The sequence below is a fragment of the Zingiber officinale genome, chromosome 6A, assembly GCF_018446385.1.
Source record: "Zingiber officinale cultivar Zhangliang chromosome 6A, Zo_v1.1, whole genome shotgun sequence".
Classification (NCBI taxonomy): Eukaryota; Viridiplantae; Streptophyta; class Magnoliopsida; order Zingiberales; family Zingiberaceae; genus Zingiber; species Zingiber officinale.
The window spans coordinates 147,388,336-147,409,901 of record NC_055997.1 but is presented as its reverse complement, the minus strand read 5'-3'; the positions used below and the strand labels follow the sequence as shown (position 1 = coordinate 147,409,901).

General features: G+C 37.5%; 3 protein-coding genes across 6 annotated transcripts; all 3 read right to left on the bottom strand.

The window, feature by feature from the left end:
- Positions 1-4,064: 4,064 nt before the first annotated feature.
- LOC121998600 (phosphopantothenoylcysteine decarboxylase-like) lies at positions 4,065-6,928 on the bottom strand. The gene is made up of 3 exons (XM_042553588.1): positions 6,809-6,928; positions 4,629-4,980; positions 4,065-4,536 (listed from the first exon to the last, which is right to left on the bottom strand). Exons 2-3 carry the CDS (start codon positions 4,935-4,937, stop codon positions 4,246-4,248), a joined length of 600 nt encoding a protein of 199 aa, XP_042409522.1. The 5' UTR covers positions 4,938-4,980; positions 6,809-6,928; the 3' UTR covers positions 4,065-4,245.
- Positions 6,929-7,461: 533 nt separating this feature from the next.
- Positions 7,462-11,836, bottom strand: LOC121998599 (outer envelope pore protein 24, chloroplastic-like). The gene is made up of 3 exons (XM_042553587.1): positions 11,347-11,836; positions 10,908-11,273; positions 7,462-7,706 (listed from the first exon to the last, which is right to left on the bottom strand). Exons 1-3 carry the CDS (start codon positions 11,695-11,697, stop codon positions 7,626-7,628), a joined length of 798 nt encoding a protein of 265 aa, XP_042409521.1. The 5' UTR covers positions 11,698-11,836; the 3' UTR covers positions 7,462-7,625.
- A 68-nt stretch (positions 11,837-11,904) lies between these two features.
- LOC121998598 lies at positions 11,905-16,123 on the bottom strand. Of its 4 annotated transcripts, none has more exons than XM_042553584.1 (8): positions 15,855-16,123; positions 15,618-15,770; positions 14,817-14,922; positions 13,966-14,148; positions 12,859-13,332; positions 12,696-12,779; positions 12,508-12,600; positions 11,905-12,054 (listed from the first exon to the last, which is right to left on the bottom strand). In XM_042553584.1, the coding sequence occupies exons 2-7, from the start codon at positions 15,675-15,677 to the stop codon at positions 12,542-12,544; spliced, it is 966 nt and encodes a 321-aa protein (XP_042409518.1). In that variant the 5' UTR covers positions 15,678-15,770; positions 15,855-16,123; the 3' UTR covers positions 11,905-12,054; positions 12,508-12,541. The 4 variants fall into 4 exon arrangements, with proteins under 4 accessions (XP_042409518.1, XP_042409517.1, XP_042409520.1 ...); XM_042553583.1 differs by having other exon boundaries at positions 11,905-12,047; XM_042553586.1 differs by having other exon boundaries at positions 12,508-12,597.
- Between the last annotated feature and the right edge of the window lie 5,443 nt (positions 16,124-21,566).

The window sequence follows — 21,566 nt, the reverse complement described above, 5'->3', positions numbered from 1 at the left end:
GTGTAACGATGAGGGTAGTCGTTGGTATCGAAGTGGATGAATGGATTGTGGTTTAGATTTCTTAGTTTAATTATGTTAATTGTGTCAATTTGCTTGTGTTGATGCTTCTGATTGAATGCTTGTATCAAACTTAACTCCCCATGTTTAAATTGCACATATTATGCTTAATTAGTTTCATGCACGTAACGTGTTCGATTAATTACTTCAACCATTAATTATGTTTAATTTGATGCATTTTAGTTTGTCTAATTCTTTTTTTGTCTTATTCTTTCAATTTCGTTAAGTTCTAGTTTTGATTGAATGCAATTAGGTTAGGTTAGATTAGATTTCTTTACTGCTTTAGGGTTCGTTAAATGTTTACTTTATTTCATGTTACCTTTTATTTTATGCAATTATAGTTAGGTTAGACTTAGCTTTTATTACTTGCATTGTCTTTCATTTATTAGATTATGTTTCATTTAATGCTTTGCTATTTCCTTCCTTAGTTTAATTGTGTTGATGGTTAGGTCATAACTTAGAGTGACAATGCGTTGTAGATTAATTGTTGACACTTAGTTAGATTTCATTCCAGCACTAGATTAGTTTCCTACTTGCTTTGCTTTTCATTTATTAGATTTAGAATCAAAATTCAGAACCCCCATTTCCATATTAAAAATCCCCAAAAATAGGAGTAATATACAATCCTAGATTACCATCCTATCGTTGCTTTCGTTAGGAGACGACCTGAGCCATTTCTATACTGTATTAGTGTAGTTAGAGGGGATTTAGAACTTAAAATTCTTTTGATATCGTTTTCACGACGAAATCAATCATACCTCACATAATTACATTTTCCTTTTGCTCTTCCATGACCTCTTACAAATGTTTGATTTCTTTTATCAAACAAAGAAAGTTGCTCATCTCTCCCTTAACCATGGTCATCTACTGAACCTCCTTTGGTCTTCAAGTTGCTCATCTAGTCCTTGACCTCAATTTCTACTAGAAACACTTCCTTTGGTCTTCAAGTTGGTCTTGCTTTCTACATGTCTTTGCTTGTAATACATGTTTTGATTGTTCTTGCTTTCCATGGTTCATCTTCATGAATCCGTAATGATCCGTTTAATTCATCAACCGTCATGATCTCCAAATCTTTGGATTCTTTAATTGCAATAACAACATGATTAAACTTTGTGTTAAGAGAGTATAGTACCTTCTCAATTACTCGAACGTGAAGTATAGTATCTCCAAGTTTCTTCATTTGATTGATAACAACAAAAACTCTTGTAAAATAGTCAAAGATATATTTACTTTCCTTCATAAAGAGTGATTCACAACCTCGGCCTGACAGACATGGCTTCTTCGCTCAGCGAGACGGAGCCAGGACAGTTGGATAATTGGCCGAGCGGCTACCCCGCTCGACCCAATAGCAGACAAAAGGAGCATCTGGGAATATCTTCCTAGGGATTAGTGTCACCGGTAGGCTGCGTGGCGGATGACATGGTCAGACAGAGAATCATACGGTGGGCGTTTCCACTGTCACGTCAGGGATATGCTCGGGCTATTGAGGTATGACGTCAGATACGCTTTTCTGACAGGTCCATTACATGTATGCTTTGAGGAACGTGCATGCCTCGGGGATTGTGCACGCGCCTCTGGAGAGCCCTATATAAGGACCTATGGACTTCAACGGAGGTATGGCCACATCTCTACTGTAGCTATAGTTGCTCTACATTCTTGTTTTCTTGCCGCCGGGATCTTATTTGAGCGTCGGAGGATCATCGTAAGGAAACCCCTCTCCGGCTCGGCGCTGTGTTTGCAGGTCCACGCCATCGGAAGATCCAAGCTTTAAGGAGTCTTCATCCAGTCAGCGGTAGCGTCATCCCCAGCATCCACCTCTTCATCTCGGACAGGATCAATATCATTATCCAAATCTTGATGGATGATGGTAAGAGCACCTCGATCTCTCTCTTTTTCTTTCTTTCTCCAAAACATCCTTTTGATTTTGAGGTAGAGTTGTCACATCTAATGGCTCTTCAAAATCATTTTCAGCAATATCTCACACTCCTTGAGATCCAAGAATAGCATTCATTCTAAGTGACCAATTTTCATAGTTGACTTTGGTAAGTTAGGGGTACATGAAAGCAAAGGATTTTGATGTCATTAGCTCTAATACCACTTTATTAGAAGACAATGAACTCTTAAAAATTTACTAGAAAGAGAAGAGGAGATGCCGTATAAGGAATTGTATTATAAAAAAGACTTCTTTTTTTTTAGCTCTTCACATACATAGTATTTAAATATCTAGACTATATATCATTAATTAGATACATACATCTATTCTATCTAAGTACATAAATTTAAGATTCAGATATCATCTTTATACATGGATAATGACTGTGTGATCATGATGTGCGAGCAGCTGAACACCGCGACACTAGTTATGATAATGCGAAGAAACTTAGTTTGAATGGATATCCTCAACGTTGTCGATGTCGACGAAGGTACTTTGATTTTCTGTTCAGGTGTAAATTTTGAAATAAATCAATTTGGTGATAATTAACTCATAATCTGATAATTTTTAAGAAATTTAATACTGTGTAGGAGGATTTAACGCTTTTCATGTTCAAGTAAACTTGTGGTATTGGACAAGAAGTCGATATCGAACTTGTTCACAGTGGTTCATATGATCCAGACAACTGTCTCAAGCTACCTGTTACGAAAAGTAGGATCTGTTCAATAAGTGGATGAAGAAGAAATGGAATAAGAAAAAGACTCCATTATGAATGAGATTTTAGTCCCACGTTGAAAGTTTCAAGATATTTTTGTAGGTTTATATTGATTCACATACATTAAGATTGTGAACAAATGCATGGGGAGAGGCTCTCTCTCATGTGGGGTGCAAATCCAAGGCCCGAATTTACATTGAACCAAGTTGACTCGTGGGCAAGCGCGACCTATGCACACGAATGCCTGACCGGTCGGGACAAAATTCGTCCAAGTGGAACAACTAACATTTTTCCATGTAAATCTTTTTGCTGCTTGTATAGCGGATGCATTAAAGGAAGATTAATGCAGGACGTTTCATAGCTTGGTGAGTAATGATCATTAATCGATCATTAATGTTGTCGTTCATTTGAGCTCCTATAAAAGGAGGCTGTGACTACAGGCAAAAGAGTTACGCACACAGCATAATAAAGGCTCTCCATTTTCTTCCTCCTCCTCTGTCGTGCAGCTCCTGCTCGGCGGAGTGCCCGTGATAGCAATCAGGTGTCATTCAGTTCGCCGTGACCACCAATGCTTGGTCGAATTCACGGTCTACCGTTGTATCCTGGGAACAGACGACCCTTGTAAGCCTTGAAGCACAGCCAGAGGTGGGTGAATCTGTTTCAGGGAAACTGCGACTCTCGCAGGCCTCGGTCAGTTTTCCTGGTCGGCCAGTCTCCTCGCCCGATCTGTCTTTTGCCAGATCAAGTGCAGACCTGGTCTTCCGCTCTACAGACTAGCCCTGTCGTTCCGTTCTGCAGATTTGGTCTTCCGCTCTACAGATCTGGTCTGGCGCTCTGCAAACCTGCTCTACCTCTTTGGTCTTCCGCTATGCAAACTTGTACTGATGCTCTGGTCTGCCGCTCTATAGACTTGCCCTGCAGCTTTGGTCTTCCGCTCTGATCTGTCGCTTTGGTCTTCCGCTCTGCAGACCTGCGCTGCCTCTCTGATATACTGCTCTGGTCTGCCGCTCTGCAGACCTGCCCTGCTGCTCTGATCTTCCGCACTGCAGCTCTAGTCTGCCGCTCTGCAGACCTACCCTGCTGCTCTGGTCTTCCGTACTGCAGCTCTGGTCTGCTGCTCTGGTCTGCCGCTCTGTAGACCTACCCTACCGCTCTGGTCTGCCGCTCTGCAGACCTGCCCTGATCTTCTGCTCTGCTGTCCTGGTCTTCTGCTTTGTTGACTTAGTTTTCTGCTCTACTGGTCTTCCGCTCTGCAGACCTGATCTTTCGTTCTGCACTTTACATAAATCAGCCCATGCTGACAGCCTAAGATTATCCGCTCAGGTTAAATTTAATTCAGTATAACTTAAATTCAACTAATACCCATAAATCTTCGGCATTAGATTATTTGTGTCCAACATACTCTAGGACAAAGTTTAAGAGAAAGCCCAAGCAAGATAACTAAAATGACTATTCGCTTGCATATCAAACAAGCTGAAGATTCATGTTTACAAACTGAACCAAATAACAGAATTTGCATAGAAGATCACTTGATTAAGAATTAACTTGGCCCAGAAGCTAGTGACTTGTATGAAAGCCTCACGATACTGAATAGAACATGAGGTTCCAACATTATACCGTTTCCATGATCTCCACACGCCGGTGTCCTGGTAATGGGATCCGTGACGGAAAGGAAACGGAAACCAAATCGTCTAATTACTTCCAGATGATGCTTTGTAAAAGGGTTGTTCCACATGCAGGTGTTCATAGCAGGAGCAACATATATTGGCTTGCGGTAATCCCATGCTCGCACGACGCATGTTAGTAGGTTGTCACACAACCCTCCAGCAATCTGTGATAAATAAATAAATAAATAAATATACTCAAAACAACAAAAAGATGAAACAAATACAACAAATAGTCCCTATTCCTTTCACTTTTTACCTTGGCGAGAGTATTTGCTGAAAGTGGCGCAATCACCATGATATCGGCCCATTTACGAAGCTCAATGTGCAACACCTCATCTCCAATCATTTTCCAACTAGTCCATTCATCCTCGTCCGTGTAAATAGGCACATTACTAGGTAGTGTTCTCCTGTCAATGAAATGCAAGGATGATTTGGTAGCAACAGCCCTAATTTCTGCCCACTCCAAAAAGCAACGACATAAAATCTCAAATTTAATAGCAGCAACACTTCCAGAAACAGCTAAAAGGATCCTCGGTTTAGCAGGCTTAATATTGTGATGCTCCATATTATCTGAGGTAGAATCACATTAAAGGAAAAGTTTTCTTCCACTGCGTCAAATACAAATGGACAAAAAGGTGAACAATTATCAACTTTTGCAAATTGAATAGGCATTAATCATAACTTATAAAATTTGTGGATGGAAAGCCATTTCAATTATATATACAAGAGAGCAAAGAAATGATGACTTCATACGATCACTTGAGTTTTGAGAATAGCATCATTTATCATATTTATGCAGTCTTCAGAGGGATTGGTATAGATTTCCCCGATGCTACAAACTTTAGGAACCATTTTACACTTCATGCCAACCAGCTTCTATGTTGCTACCAGGTAGCATTGAAACGGTTTGAGGGGGAAAAAAAGAATGTGAAAACTTTCCCAAGAAAGAATATCCTCAAAGATAGGTGAAACTTTGAAATCCACAAACTGTACAATAATGGGAAGGGGTGAACAAATCAACAAACCATAAACTGCCTTAGTCTTCATTTTAAAGGGCATGCAATGGATCCAACAAGTCTTTCCTCATACAAACCAATATATTACTGAAACTAAAAATATTGTGTACACGTGGGAAGAAGGATATGTAGATGGAACATAAGCTAGCTCGGAAAGGAAGTACCAAGGAGAGGGGAAGTGAGACATCAACCGTCCCATTTGTTTATTTGCAAGGTAAGACATTGGAGGATTAAAAAGTAAGAAAGATATCCTTTGCCTTGTTTACTAGGAAAATGTAAGATGATCGAAGTCCCAATTTTTCCTAGCCTCTTTGTCAAAAACAATCATCAACTGAAAGATGTATGGTACAAGTTCACTGAGTTTTGCCTTGTTTTCTCTTTTCATTTGCTAAGATGGCAAAAAAAAAAAAAACAGATAGATCATTAAATTGATTAAGTTAACAAAAAAATCAGGGTTCAGATAGAACAATAACACTGTTCAGATGTCATATAGAGAGTTTCAATGAGGTCCTAATGCACCAGTGGATATTGAACGACAACTCTATTATCTCAAACATCATCTAGCAAATGAGAGTAGTATATTCAAAATGAGAAGGATAGGACTGCTTTTCAGTTGTTCTCATGCCTGTAAGAGTGTGGATAGATAGCAACAGTATGTCCAGTCGAGAAAGTATCGCTTGTTCGTTCTTATGAATTTGTGAGGAAGTAGGAAAACATTTGTAGATCAGTAACTTTTAGTCATTCTCCAAATACTTCCTGCTTGCATGGATCTTAATTACAAGAAATTAATATATATTGAAACTAATGATATATGCCACAATTCTTCATTTTTTCTAAAACAAAGATTCAACTATTATATCTCAGGTTGTGGCAGTTGTATTATAGCAGACCGAATCTGCGCATGGTCAGGTATTGGAAAGAGTTGTCAATGAATGGCGTTGCCACCATTTGGTCTTGCTTAAGTTGGATTTTGAAGCTTGATAGACACGATTAAGCCTGAAGTGGGGGAGATTATATTATCCCAATGTAGCCTCGCATGGTAAGTTGTGGGCCAAAAAGAAACTTTTTAAACTTGAATGCGCAGCAACTATTAGCTTTTTCCTGAGCTCTAAGGATGCTCTAAAGACCAGCGAGGAACAGAAATTTGACTCGCTTCAAAATTAGGGAACAGTTCACAGATCAACCAATTAATCTACTACATCTCCTGCATTCGACCTTATTTCTCAAAAAACAATAAAGAATTTAACCTAAATTTTACTGGGCAATCAAATTAACTAGGGAACCGAACATAATTAGGCATCGAAGAGAATTAGATTTATTTTCTCGCAAAACAACGAGATCAAGGATCGCCAATACATGATGTTAACAAAAGAAGAAGCGAAAATGATCGCGATTACTAGTTGGAGCAGAGAATGCAAACCTCAGAAGGAATGGCGGAAGTGAGAAGGAGCATTGCGCAAGTCCCACCGATCGATCGAGCGAGAGAGAGGAGGAGGCGGCGCAGGAGGGGCTCGCGTCTGATATAGGCTAAATGGATCGAACTGGGGCAGCTAGTTGGATATTTTTGAAAAAAAAAAATACAAAAACAATTTTTTGGGTTTTTATATTTGATATAATAGAAAACTATTGTGATAATCTTCACCGAGGGCCTCCGAAATTATCTCATATGAAGGTGATCCATAGCTGTAATAAGTGAAATCCACCGTCTAGCGTGGGGAAGTAAATCGAGATTTGACTCTATCAAAATTTGATCCCTTATCAAATTATAGAAGAATAAATAGAGTTAACAAATTAAAGAATTTTGACTTTTGGAAAGTATAGTTTTAACTACATTGGATAAATTAAAAAATTAATAAATCAGATAACATCAAATCTAAAATGACAAATTTAATTTATAAATTTTCTATCAACCATCAAGGTCAATCAAAAAATATTTAGAAGACGTCCCACATCTTGTCCCATATCTCCTTATTACGAGAATACGTTAGAAAGCTAAAGATTCATACCAGAAAAGTAAATATCTTCAAACAAAATTCATTTACTCTCGTTTCAAGAGCTTAAAGTTACAAACAAGACAAACACAGTCTCATGATTTGCTCCCTCTGAATTGATTGAGATAAAAGTGCACGTACACAAACACTAACACATCCACTTTGAAATAAGTTGTGACTGATGAAAATCGATTGGATAAAAAACTAACATAATTTACCACTCAATAGACCACTCCTCCTGCATGCTCATATTTCATAATTCCAGGTACTCTCCACCATCAGTGTGGGAGTCCCCTGCTTCTCTGCCAGATTGAACGATGCTGATATCTGAAGACGCAAACAAGCAAATAAAAAAAAAAACTCATGAGAAGAAGAAGCCACTTTATTTTGCATCCAAACTATTAATCAAGTCGTCCTCATCTAAAATTGAGTGACAAAATCACCGCAACTGCAAACCGGTTACATTGTTAACTGTCTTGTTTGTTTGAAGAAATAGCAATGCGACGGTCAACAGATTTTTCTTGAGATAGACTATCCTCGAGTATGAGAAATATGAACAGCTGCTAGTAGATCAGAATGGACGAAAGAGATGCATGCAAAGACAAACATCGGATTTTCCACAACCATAAGATGTTAAATTCAGGGACGCCTAAAGACTCCATACATTAAAAAAACCAAAAAGTTGGTCAAGGTGAGGACTGCAGTTTGAATCAAAAAGGCATCTTGGTTACACAGTGTTACATCTTCACACATGACTGATTCCCTATTGGCCAATCTTGCAGCACCATGGGTAATTTTATATGTGCTAGTGGAGAATAAGAACTCACTGTAATTTTTTGGTTTACTGCTAAAGAGTGTTAAAAGCCACAAGTACGGAATCTTTTGAGACAATATCGAGGTGTCTCGCATTATAGGTTATAGCAACTTTCTTTCTATGGGCACCACCAATGGTAGATGAAGAATATCACACGAATCATAACAGAGATCATGTTGTCAATCATGTTAAATTTTATCATGTTAAATTTTGAAGGATGTCCTAAAGCAATCGTCTTATGATTTTTACTAAATATAGATTCACTATTTGAGTACATATTATATATTTGATTGTCTTATACTACTGAATGTCCGTAATATAATTAATAACATAAGAAAAATTATGATTGGATCACAACTAGTGATTATCTTTATATATGTAATTATGAACGTATTAGAATTTTCCTAGTAATCGAATTGATATATTCGGACATCATTAATTCTGTAAAACTAGCACGGGTTATACTCTTTGGTTCGTCAAGCAACTGTTTTCTCACTAGCCGGAGACATTGGGATGTCGAGATAAACGTGGATGCTAGTCATGGTAACTAGTTCATTGGAGTGATTCGCTGTAAGACTTCATATGATTATCTATATATATGGATATGTCTGTGAAGCTCTTACTGTAGCTCGAGTGCAAACTTCCTTTGACTTGAGGTATACAAGTCATCTTAGTCATGGAGACTTATACTTTGACATCTTAAGCAAGCATCTCATTGAGGTATGGACCCGGGATGATTGGGTATAAGTCAAAATGCCCGGAGATGTTTGGATAGCCCACAAAGGATTCACCGCTCCTTGCGAGGAGACGTATACCCTATGACCACTCTCGTTAGGATTATTACTCAAAGTTTGTGGCCAAAGCATCACATGTTAAGAGTGCGAAACTTTTAGACACATATACGAGTAATTTGAATCCATAAAACGAGAAAGTATTACTTGGCTAGGTGTGACGTAATCAATCTAGTGGGGACAGACACATAGACCATGTCCTGAACCAAGTGGATATAAGACGAGTGAAAGGAACAAGGCACGACTCAATGTAACTGCTGAACGATTTAGAATTAGTTCTAAGTTCAACTATGATTTTCTGGCTAATTGGGGATCGATGTACTACTAGGTGTCATTCATGATCATTCTATAATTAAATAGTTATTATGGACAGCTAAAATAAACCGGGAACTTATTGGGTCGCACACACTAACGAGTTTCTAAAAGACGTAAAGCAAGTTAAAGAATAGGATTCTTAGATCAAGAGAAAAATGTTTGATTGGACCATACATAAGACAAATATGGAAATATTTGTCATGATGGAAGCGTGGATGTGCTACATCTCTTTTGGTAAAGTTGAACCATATTTTGTTTAATCATGAATTAGTCATGAACTAACTTGATTTAGTTGTGAACCAATCCAAGGAGTTAATGAGCCAATTTTTTATTAAGGATAATAGGTTGGATTTGAGCTTTCTAATCCAACTCATTAAAGAGAATTATATATAGATGTAATCGGGAGAGAATTAGATACAAGTTTCATTATTTGATTGATTGGCTTTTGAAAACTCAATCCTCCTCTCCCTCTCCTCTGTCTCCCACCGCCAACAAAAGGGTGCTCCCTCTTGTTGTCGTAATCACCACAAGGGAGAAAAACTCTCCCTTGTATGCTTCTCTTCTTCTTCCTCTTGATCCCTCTTTTTCGTTTGTGGCTAGTAACTTCCGAAGGAGAGGCTTGTACTCAAGGAGTTGTCTTGAGGAGCTCGGTGTGAATATGAATAGAGGCGAGATTCGATAACGTCGCTACGATTGATGCCTTCTCGTTACAGATCATCCATAAGGTATACCCAGCGTAAATTTATTTCTCGTAAAATTTTAATTATGCGATCATGTTTGACAGGTTGTATCCTTGTATGCGTGTGGTGTCTGTGATGTAATAATTAGTAATTATTATTATTTTATTTTCTGCTACGCATGTTTACAAAATATATTTTAACACGCACCCACATCGGGCATACCCCTACAAATCATACCAGTTAAAAATGAGAACTTGGAAAATATATTCAAGGTACATATGACTCACGAGTTATAACAAATTAGGAAAAGACACAATAAATTGGTTTAATATTCAATCTTCCCTCATGGCAAAGCCAAACTAAATTTGAACATATTTTCAAGGTGTTTCACTGGTCGGCTAGCAAGAAACACCCGGACAAAAATATGATATCGATAAGTCATTTTGCCAAGGTTGGCACTTCAATATGACTAGTTTATAAGGTGTGTTTGCTAAAACTACATGTCCCAGAACCATGTCATGTGACATGAAACATGAACCAAGATGACCAATGTTGATAAGTCATTCTTCCAAAGACGAAGAATAAGATTGGATTTACAAGGAGAGTGGCACAACATGGCAGCATTAACTCAAATACTAAATCAAAATTCAAAGAGATATGGAGCAGCTGGATTGTAAGAGACAAGTCATGTTATTTCTTGAATGCATCTCAAAACACTAGAGATAAGCTTTGATTAATTTCAGAAATTCCATCAAGGAGAACATAATGGGAATCAAAATATTGTCATGCTAAGAAAATGCCGACAAATATTTGATAAAGACAGAGTATTAACTCCGAATTAGTAGAGTATAAAGAATTCAGATAGTATACTAACATTTAAACCACAAATTCAACTTGTGCAAGTGTCTTCTCAAAATCAAAGAATTACCTTGAAGCAGCCTTTCTCCTGGGAATCCCTGTTCCACTCCAATCCAAGATTCTTAGTTGTCGTATGGTAAATCGCTTTCAGGGAGTCACCGCCGTCGAACTTCCTCGTCAAGGCAAAATCCCAAGCGTTCTTCGACACATCATAGCAAGGCTCCAGCACCGTCCTCTTAAGCTCCCCGTGGGCGTACCAATACTTCACCTTGCAGTTCCCCGACCCGAACGCATAGCACAACGAAACCTTGTTCGCCGGATCGAACAGCAACGACCCATCCACCACGGTTCGGTTGGCCGCTCTGGCGTGCGTGTAGGCCAAATTAACGGTTTTATCCGCCGCCTTGAACGAGTTCATGAACTGAAACCTCACATCCTGAACGAGAAAATAACGACAAACAGTTGGCGGGTGGATCGGAGGAAAGGGGAAGAGGAGGCGGTTAATTTGCCTTGTCGGCGACGTTGTAGTCGAGGATGAAGGCGCCGTGCTTCTCGAGGGAGAGGACGAGGTCTTCGAGGGACGGGCCGTTGGCGAATGTGGCCTCTGTAACGGAGGCCTTAAGGCGGGCGTCGCCGGCGAGGAGAGCGAGGGTGGCGGCGGCGGCACTCTTGTTGACCTCGTACCGGCCCTTCACCGTGGCCTTCATCTTCTTCCTCTCCGCTTTTTGCCCCTTATGTATTATGGGAAGAAGCCCCGATCGAGACGGAGTTGAAGGAGGAGGGAGCGGAGCCGGCGGCGGTCGCAATGAATCCCCCATTATATCGTCGGAACTCGACGGTTGGTTGGACCAGCCATTCATCGTGGTAGAGCATCGTGTGCCCCGCCCATAAAAGACAGGCCGGGTTCGCCTGTCTTGGCTAAGATACAGAACAGGCTTTTTAATGAGATCCTACGGGCAGTACCACGTTGGTGCTGCCATTCTCACTGTTGCTGTGCTCTCCAAAGACAGCGCCACAGCAGAGAAAGTGTGTCCAGACAAACATTACAATGGATGTAGAGATAAATATAATAGAAAACGTTTATGCATTGATAATAGAAAGTGTCTTATATACATAGATATGTTTGAAGGATTCTTCAAGTAGCAGCAGCAGCAAAGAGTACGATGCATTTAGCGGCGGAGGCATTCGAGCTAGACAACTTCAATGATGCCTGAAGACTAAGAATGCGTCAGTTAGAATATACAGATGCCTGGCCAACCTGTCGAATGTGTAAGAAAAAAATGGCTGCACAAGAAACTCGGATCATGGTACTTTGCCTATTCTTGAGTTAGTTGATGATGCATGAACAGGCATTATGTACGTGAATTGTGTGATAATATGGAGATTTCAATGCTTGTGCCAACATTTACAGAATAATGTGATGTGTCTACGTCTGACAAAATTGTATGCAATTGCTTGCATCTCCCGGCACACATGTTCAAAGTATGCAATTGTTCCTGTGATCAAGAATCATTCCCTTATTTTATTGCTAGCAAGTTATGCAATGTTTAGCAATGGAATGCATCCTCTAGTTCCCTGTTATATTTAATCTCTGTGTTCGTGTGATCAAGATTCATTCTCTTCATGAAAAAGTGGAGGTAGGTTGGTCCGCAGATGGGAAAAAAAAATACCTTGGACGATGGCACATGGCATTCGGTCAGTCAGTTAAAAAAAGTCCTCAAAATTGACTCCTTCAGATTTGGTGTCGAGCCCACCGGAGTCTTCTTAAAAAGATTAAGAGAGACACAACACATCATTCAAGGTGGTAAAATGCCTAGACATGAACAGGGAAAGAAGGAAGCACATAGCAACATAATACCTTTAAATTCCCTTGATGGAGAACTTGAAAAATTATTTGAATCGGCTGGAATATAAGGAGACGTTGAGTAATTCTCTAATATATCTAGAACAGAAAAGGACAAATAAATTATTAGAATGTCATTAAAAATATATAATATATGTGCGTTGTGGTTAGAAAAAACCAGCGCAATTATTGAAGACATCTGTTAGATCTAAAAAGCTGAAGTTTCTGGGCATCTGACTAAACCCAAGTGAAGATGTATCCACATCGAGGAGAGAATTGTGTATATGCTGTTCAGTCAACTCTGAGCTACTAAAGGATCCAACTGAAGCATCTGCGAGTGGTTGTGGTTCGAAGATGCCATTATCATTACCAAAGGGAAATTCATCAATTGAATAGATTGGCTCTGGCTTTAATGTCATCCCATTCATTCCTGGAATCCTCCCAATGCGATCTTTATGTGACGAAAACACACTTGTAGATGCATTCATGCTCCCAACGAGAATTGATGGAGCATTGCCCAGACAGTTTTCAGGTTGCCCCAAAGGCCCAGCATTTACAAGAGCACTTGAAAAATCGCCATTGAAAGGCATGGAATCTGGCCTTGAAGAAGTGGATGTAGGTTGAGACAAATAGCACGATGGAGTTTGATGAGCTGGAAAAAAAGAATAATAGAGTTAGATTTTTCTACAATAGAAATAATGTCATGCAACTGGTTAAATCTTCTCTTGATAATAACTGAGAACAACCGATTTATTTAAATAGTTAAAAAAAAAAAAAATTGTGAAGATGCCTCTTCAATAGCAGAATAGCCCTATTACCGACTCAAATGTTCTCTATTCAAGCATCCAAATCTTTCTAGCACATCCATTATCTCTATGATATTCCATGTATCATTATACAATTGCAATGCCTAATATCATTCTCATATGTCCCTATTGTTTAAAAATCACACTCCATATGGCATCCTATTGTTCTTCGATAATGGTGAAATCTTCCTTCTTCCTGTAACAAGAATAGTCAGTGCTAATGGCTTGAGCATGAAGGCCATGATCAAATGATTGATTATAGATGAGACCAAGCAAAGCAAATTATGTACAAAAATATCCAACCAATTGGAATTTTCCAAGATCACTATTAAATTTTAACATTTGACTATGCTATGTGTTTCGTTTCACTTTACCTTCGACTCTTTGTCTAACTAGAGAATTTAAAATACAGTGACATAAAGGCAAATTTAGTAGTAAAGGAAATCGACAACAATAAAAAAAACATGAAATAGACATACAAGCTAGAGAATTAGAGCCATTGGTAAAGGGTAAGGCAGCATCTCCTGGAAGGCATGCTTTCCGCATAAGCTCAACCTGTTTCTCAAGAAGGTTATTGAAGACAATTATTTGGTTTTTAAGGATCAGTCTAAGATGATATGCTTTGAAAAACTCTTGGTTCTCCTCCTCAAGCTTTTGCCAGACTGCACAGCAATAAAACATGAAGCTCAATTAAAACACACTAATTAAAAAATTAAATCAATTAAAATATGTCAAATCTGGTGATTTTAATGGCAATATTAACAAGTTTTTACAAGACAATAGTATTGCAGTCATACATTCTAAATCAGGTTGTTGGGCAGTTAGGGAATAGCATGCATAAGAAAGAATAACAAAGATTGAGATAAATGGAGTTTCTTGGCATGACAAAATCAAAAAATTGCTATCACAGAGCAAACTATAAAAGACGATAAAATGGTAGCAAAAGGAAGTTAGGAATGCATGGATATGTTGATGACCTACAGATACAATAATTAAACAAAAACAATTGAAGATGTAAGGCGTACAGAGAGATAAAAGAAAATTCTAGATAATATAACTAAAAACGATATAAATAGGTTTGGTTGTCACTAAAAATATAGCCTTTTAAGAGTAAAGACAAGGTCCATGTAGCTGACCCCTTGACAATTGGGACAAACACAGATTATTATTGATCGTAGTAACAACAAAACACTAGACAAATATGAATGTCGCAAGTGTGGAAATAATCTATACATCAAATAATTTGTCGAATCCACATAAATAATCCGACAAACACAATCCCATAAAAATGATGAATTTCAACAAAATAGGATGATTTGTTCAGAATTACCAAGTTCAGTGAAACTAGGCTCTATCTTTGCTTGGAGAGACAAAGTGTCCACTACTTCTTTCTGTTTCATGTGTAGTTGAAGGCATCGTTCAATAAGATTCTGAACCTGAATATTCATAAGGCAAGATGGAGCAGACCTTTCACTCAGAAAATGAATGTAAAGCAACTATTTATCTCTAACATTAAAAAAAAAAGACAAAGAAGGTGCCTATATTTTATAATCAGCGTATCATCTCTATGCAGTTATCTTAAAGTATAAAAGTAAGCAGGCAAGTCAGAATTAGAAATCGAATAAAGCCAACAGAATTGTTCATCATGCTCATCCATCTGGCCATAAAATAGAGTTTGGGTGTCACTAAAGCATGGTAGCTAAATCATATTATCTGGTAGTGAGTAACAACTAACAAGAAAATATAGAACTCTATTCTAACAAGAATATGCAAATTCACCAATAGGATGTTATGCATTTAATCAGATTACTAATAGTACAACAATTGAACAGAATTTAATTGCCTGTTTCTGACCTAATAATAAGATGTAATGTCATTTAAATTCAAATATATTGCACACCTAATGAACAGACGAGACATACCCATGTGAATATTACAGAATAAGATCATGTAGTCAACTTCGTATTGACAACAGAAAGATTTCAAGAGTTCAAATTTTGCAAGGTAAATACGCAAGTGATGCAAGAACCACTTCAGCTCACAATCAACGACCAGAAGATTTAAAGAAGCAATGATAGCCAGTGAACAAGTTTTTAGGTCATCGCGGAACCAAATTCAAAAGTCTGCTTACTAATTGTATATCCTGACGGGAAACCTTCCTGACTTCTCGGCTCGACATCTTGCGCTTCATACCCAAAGGCTTCAAAAATCGAATCTTGCACAAAACACAGTGTCCCGCTACGCGGTCGATCGCATACCAGTCACGATCACAGAGAACGAAGACCTGATGAGCACACAGCAAACCATAGTAAACACACTGAACAACGAATGACAACGATAATCCACCGAGCATTAAGAGCCGCTTTACCTTTCGGCGAGAGAGCGGGATTCTCGATTCGGCCTCTCTGATTCGTAGGCTTCTGATTCACGGTGAGCATTTGCTGCTGGAATTGGGGGCCGTGGGCGGGTAGGGCATCGAGCGGGATGGGATCATGGGAAGCCGATGGAGTGGAGGAAAGCTGGAGGAGATGACGTCGTCGATCTTCCTTCCCGGGTGGAGAGTACAGAGACCTGATCGCGCCACGTAGACTACGAACCCCAAAGGCGGCGATTGGACGGCGGTGATGGCAGATGCATATTATCGTGAAAAAATTGTCCGCCGATTTTGAAATTTATAGGCCTCCTCTCGTCTAAAAAGAGCAAAAATTATAAAATAGGAAATATTTATAGGAGATATTTTTCTATATATTTCGGATCTTAAATATTTTTTATTTAAACGGGATGTTACAGAGGAGATTTTATTGGAAGGAGATATTATAAAAGAGATTTGAAGTCATCTTAAAACGATGATTTCTTTCTTTATTTTTTTTTAAATTAAAAATAATATTTTTTATTTAAAGGAGATATTACAGAGAAGATTTTATTGGAAGGAGATATTATAAAAGAGATTTGAAGTCATCTTAAAACGATGATTTCTCATTTTAATTAAAAATATATTTAATGGTAGAATTTAGAATGTTTGATAGAAGAGTATTTAATAGGTAAGTTTTATAAATATTTTATTTATGGAATATTTAATTATAGAATTTAAGATGTTTAAGGAATGAGATATTTAATTGATGAAATTAGAAGAAATATTTAAGAATTTGGGTGCCTTAGGTATAGCAGTTGCACATAAATGCCAACGTGCGTGGACCCCACAGAACTTTCCTGTTACGAGCTGGGTAAACAAATTGCCTCTCTCTATTTTAAAAATATTAAAGCGATCCACTAAGTATTATAATTAATTTTAAAAAATAATTAAGATAACCCGCTCAAATTTTAGAGGTTCATAAGTAATTTGAATTGCTTGATTCTAATATACCATTCGAACCCTAGTTACTTAAGGATATCGTCTCACTTTTTATATTTTTTATTTGAGACTAGATATTTAATCTATATCTATCAATTTTGAGAATAATTAATTTGGTCTCATTAAATTTTGTCACAAATTATCAGAATAAATCAGAAAATACTTATAGTTGATTATGTTCTAAGGTCAACCGTCCATAGGGCTGTAAACAAACTGAGCCGAGCCGAGCTTTGGGGTGTTCAAGCTTGTTTGATAAGATAACCGAGCCGAGCCGAGCCGAGCCGAGCTGAGCTTAAAATGAACCAAGCTTTTGAAATGAGTGTTCAAACTTGGCTTGGTTTATTTTTTATGAGCTTGAGCTTGTTTGAAGTTTGGCTTGAGCTTGATTCGTTTAGATGTTATCAAGCTCTCAATTCAAGCTTGGCTTGAGCTTGGCTTGAGCTTGGTTCGAGCTTGGCTTGAGCTTGGTTTGAGCTTGGTTCGTTTAGATGTTATCAAGCTCTCAATTCAAGCTTGTTTGATTGTTTGAAACTTTTAATTGTTTGATTGGTTATTAAGATTGATAATTTAAATTTATTTATTTATTTTATTTTATTTTATTATTTATTTAGCATATTGAAAAAAAATTTATAAATAAATATTGTTCGTGAACATTGTTCACGAACGTTGTTCACAAACATTGTTCACGAACGTTGTTCACGAACGTTAACGAGCTGAACACATATGTGTTCAAGCTTGTTTGTTTAGCTTAACGAGCTGTTCAAGCTTGTTTGTTTAATTAATCTAATGTATATTGAACGAACATAAACAAGCTTTTACCAAGCCGAACACCAAGCATGTTCACGAACGCTTGGTTCATTTACAGCCCTAACCGTCCATTAAATTTATCTCACTTCATACTATACTATGCGATAAAAGATGATAATATTCATCTTGAATATCCCGTCACTTCATAGAAATAAGTACATGTATAAAATACTTCCCAGGTAAGACCTCAAAAGAAATTATATTCAAGCGAAACATGCATAATAAGTTAACCACTATTTATCAACTTCTACATATATGGTATCACATACACACCGCAACCCCTACACGCAGGGGCGTAGCCACCTTAAGCAGAGGGGGTGCGACTGCCCCTCTCACATTATATATATATATATATATATATATATATATATATATATACTTCTCATTTTGAGTAGTTGATTCATCATCATTCATTGTCAATTGATCACTTATTTGGAAAGTTCATGACGTAAGCTATTCATGGGTACTACTTGAGGAAATATAACAATTTAAAATATTAACTATTGAATTTTAAAATTAAAATATATAATAATAAATGGCTGAACTAAATTATAAGACACGAAGTAAGGAAGTTAAATTAAAATTGAATCGGGTTTGAACTAAATTCAATGGGTGGATATGGAAATAAAGATTATGTTGGTTTAAATTGGGATTGATTTGAAGTTGAGTTATAACCAAACCAATTTTAATGTTTAAATGAGTTCGGTCGATTTAAAAGGAATTAGGATATTTTTGACAAAACCTTTTAGTTTTTTCTCCCTCTCCTCCTATGTACATTGCAACCCCTTCGTCCATTCCTCGATTTTATTATTTTTTCTTTCTCTTCTTCCCCATTTGCTTCTTCTCCTCTTCTCCAATGTAAATAAACCTATAATTTTTTCCACTCCTCTTCTAAAGCACAAGAACTCTCTTTTCTTCTCCTTTCTCTTCTCCGATAAACAAGAAATGCAGCACCAATTGCTGCCCTCTTCCAACAACAAGATTGAGTAGCCCTCAGCCCCTATATCTTCTTCCTCTTCTTGCATTTTTTAGGATTTTGTTGGCACCACAAGAATAGTTATGTTTTATCTTACCTTGCTCTCTTTGTGTCGTTGTTGAGCTCACTGAAACTAGTTGAAATTGCTAACGATGAAGGTGAAGTTATCTTTTTTGCTTATTTCTCTCTATCTTATATTTTTTATTTTTCTCAAAAGTAATGGTCTTCCAAGAGGAGTAAGTTATTCCCTTATTCTTTTATGAATTTTTTAAAATTGTCCTTCCTGATAAAAAATCTTAGCTACGTCATTGCCTCCACATGAAGTTTACCATAATACATCAAAAAGAAACAACCCCATCAACCTCTTTACATGAGGTACATCAAATCAACAACCTCTACATGAGGCATGTCATCCAAAAACCCACTCACAAAATATTACAATCAAGCACATGTTTGGCCACACACCAAACCACATCAAGCACACAACATCCATGTCAGCCAACACACACAAAAAAACCACGACAAGCATAGGTCGACCCTCATAAGTCGATAAATCGATACACATGTATCTGGATTTTGCAAAACATTCTCTCCAAATCAGGGATCATCCCCTCACAGTGGCATCTATTGCGGACTTCCCACAAAATATAGATTATACTCGGAACTCTAAGATGTCTCGCCTTAATCTTCTTGTTTCCCCCTTTGTATTGATGTCCGAACACTTGGAAGACCTCATCCATTTCTAGACCTCGTGTTGAATTTCCAACCGGCACCTCACCTTCTTCCAAAGGGCCCGAGAGATGGGCATTCAAAAAACAAGAGTCTGTTTGTCTCCTCCCACTGCCGACAAAGGACACAAGCTTTGTTTTCTTCATAAGGCATCCTGTCTGCCGTCCATAACTTCTCATGTGTTAGTACCCAAATAATGAGTCAGTGCTTTGGCATATCTCTGGCCTCCGTACCACGGAGGCCCAAATTACCGCCAACCCCCTTGGTTTGAAGAAGATATAGGCATTAGCAACCCCATTATTTTCACCCACAAATCATTCAATTATCTTCATGTTTGCCTCCTCATTACCTTGTGAATCCCTCTAAATTTTGCATTGAATATCGACAAGTATTTTTATAAGAGGTGAGTCAGAAGGCGTTATCTCCTATTGTCAAAAATCCACACCCTTGATATAGAAAATATTTTTAAAAACACTTTTGAAAACTTTTAAAAATACTTTCCTTAAAAAAATTATTTAGAAAATATTTTAAAAAATACTTTAGTTGTTCTTTTAATTTGGATCAACTCCTAAGATACATAGGATGTGTTCTTGTGATTAATAAGGATTCCTAAAAGAGTGTCAAATTGAGAGGGAGTCATGATTGAAAGATTAACCAAAATTTTAAAATTCTTTCAAAGTTAGTTTTCAAAATTCTTTAAACCTGTATTTAAAAACTTTTTAAAAATTCTTGTATTTTTTTAACTGTAATTTCAAAAGGGATATTTTCAAAAATGATCCTATTTCAAAAATAATATTTGAAAATAAATGCTTTAATAAAGATTTCTCAAGTGTTTTCAAAATTATTAGTGCAAAACTAAGGGAACCTTAGGTAATCTTTTTTATGTGTGTCAAAGGAGGAGAGTAACCTTAAGTTAAAAATATTTTGACTCCCAACTTTGGTATAAAATCCTAAAGATCAAATATTTAACTTAAGAAAATTATAAAATATCAAAAGGGGGAGATTATTGGTGCAATCAATTTTCAGGGTTTTGATATTTGACAATGTATCTAGTCAGTTTAACCAAGGGTTGATCCAAATAGAACTTAATATTTGGAAGAGAGAGGTCTAGACAGGACTAAATGACTAGTAAGAAAAAGTTCAAACTTGGTTGACAAGGGTAAGTCCTAACTAGATGTTAAGCAAGTGAAAAATCTACTAAGTGACTAGTCCTGGAAGTTAGGCAAGAGGAAGTCCTGGTGAATGAAGCTAGGCAATGGAAGTCCTAGTGAGTGAAGCTAGACCCTAGTTAGTGAAGCTAGGTGGTGGAAGTCATGGTTAGTGAAGCCAGATAGTGGAAGTCCTAATGAGTGAAGCTAGGCCCTAGTGAGTGAAGCTAGGTGGTGAAAATCCTAGTGAATGAAGCTAGACACTGAAAAATCTTAGAGAGGTAACCCTAGGTAATGGAAAGTTTTGGAGAAGTGAACTCCAAGCATGAAGTCTAGTAGGTCAGGTAGACTGACAGGAGTAAAACTTGATCCTAAGGGATTGACCCTTAGGTGGTAGACTTGGAGGAGGGACCTCCAAGTAAAAGGTAAGCCAATAGATTAGATAGACTTACAAGAATGTGACTTGATTCTAAGGGATTGACGCTTAGGTGGTAAATTTGGAGAAGAGACCTCCAAGCTAAAGGTAAGCCTAGTAGGTCAGGTAGACTTATAGATATAAGCTAGGTTGTTGAACTTCCAAGCTAAATGTAAACCTAGTAGGTCAGGTAGACATAGAGACATATGCTAGGTTGCTTGTTTGTGTTTGTATGATTTTTTTTTTCAAGAACCTGGAGATGGAAGAAAAATAGAGAGCAGACAAATGCAAATGGATGAAATAGACCGAACCAGTGGTTTGGTCTAAGTTCGGTCCAAATTGTTGAGTTGTGAAATGCTGACATGGAAGATGATGCGACAAAATATCTGATTCATCTTTATGATTTGAATGAGGATAAGGATAAGTCAGATGATGTGGATAGAGATAAGACTTCATCCAAATAAGACTTCATCCAGATAAGAGTTGATCCAGTCATCCAGATAAAGATCTGATCCAACTCTATAAAAGAAGATGAAGGCTTTACATTCAAAGTATCCATTCTTAATACTACTATCGACTATGCACTCTGAAACCTATGCTGCAAAGCTCTACGACCGGGGAAGCTCAGGACTTCCGAATCGACTGTCATCCTT

Coding starts and splice junctions, on each gene's coding strand:
- LOC121998599 (XM_042553587.1), bottom strand. CDS start 11,697: ATGAATGGCTGGTCCAACCAACCGTCGAGTTCCGACGATATAATGGGG. Junction 11,274..11,346: donor ACTACAACGTCGCCGACAAG/GCAAATTAACCG, acceptor TTTCTCGTTCAG/GATGTGAGGTTTCAGTTCAT. Junction 7,707..10,907: donor AGGAGAAAGGCTGCTTCAAG/GTAATTCTTTGA, acceptor TTGCGTCTTCAG/ATATCAGCATCGTTCAATCT.
- LOC121998600 (XM_042553588.1), bottom strand. CDS start 4,937: ATGGAGCATCACAATATTAAGCCTGCTAAACCGAGGATCCTTTTAGCT. Junction 4,537..4,628: donor CAGCAAATACTCTCGCCAAG/GTAAAAAGTGAA, acceptor TATTTATCACAG/ATTGCTGGAGGGTTGTGTGA.
- LOC121998598 (XM_042553584.1), bottom strand. CDS start 15,677: ATGAAGCGCAAGATGTCGAGCCGAGAAGTCAGGAAGGTTTCCCGTCAG. Junction 14,149..14,816: donor GCCTAGTTTCACTGAACTTG/GTAATTCTGAAC, acceptor ATTGCTGTGCAG/TCTGGCAAAAGCTTGAGGAG. Junction 13,333..13,965: donor TGGCTCTAATTCTCTAGCTT/GTATGTCTATTT, acceptor CTTTTTTTCCAG/CTCATCAAACTCCATCGTGC.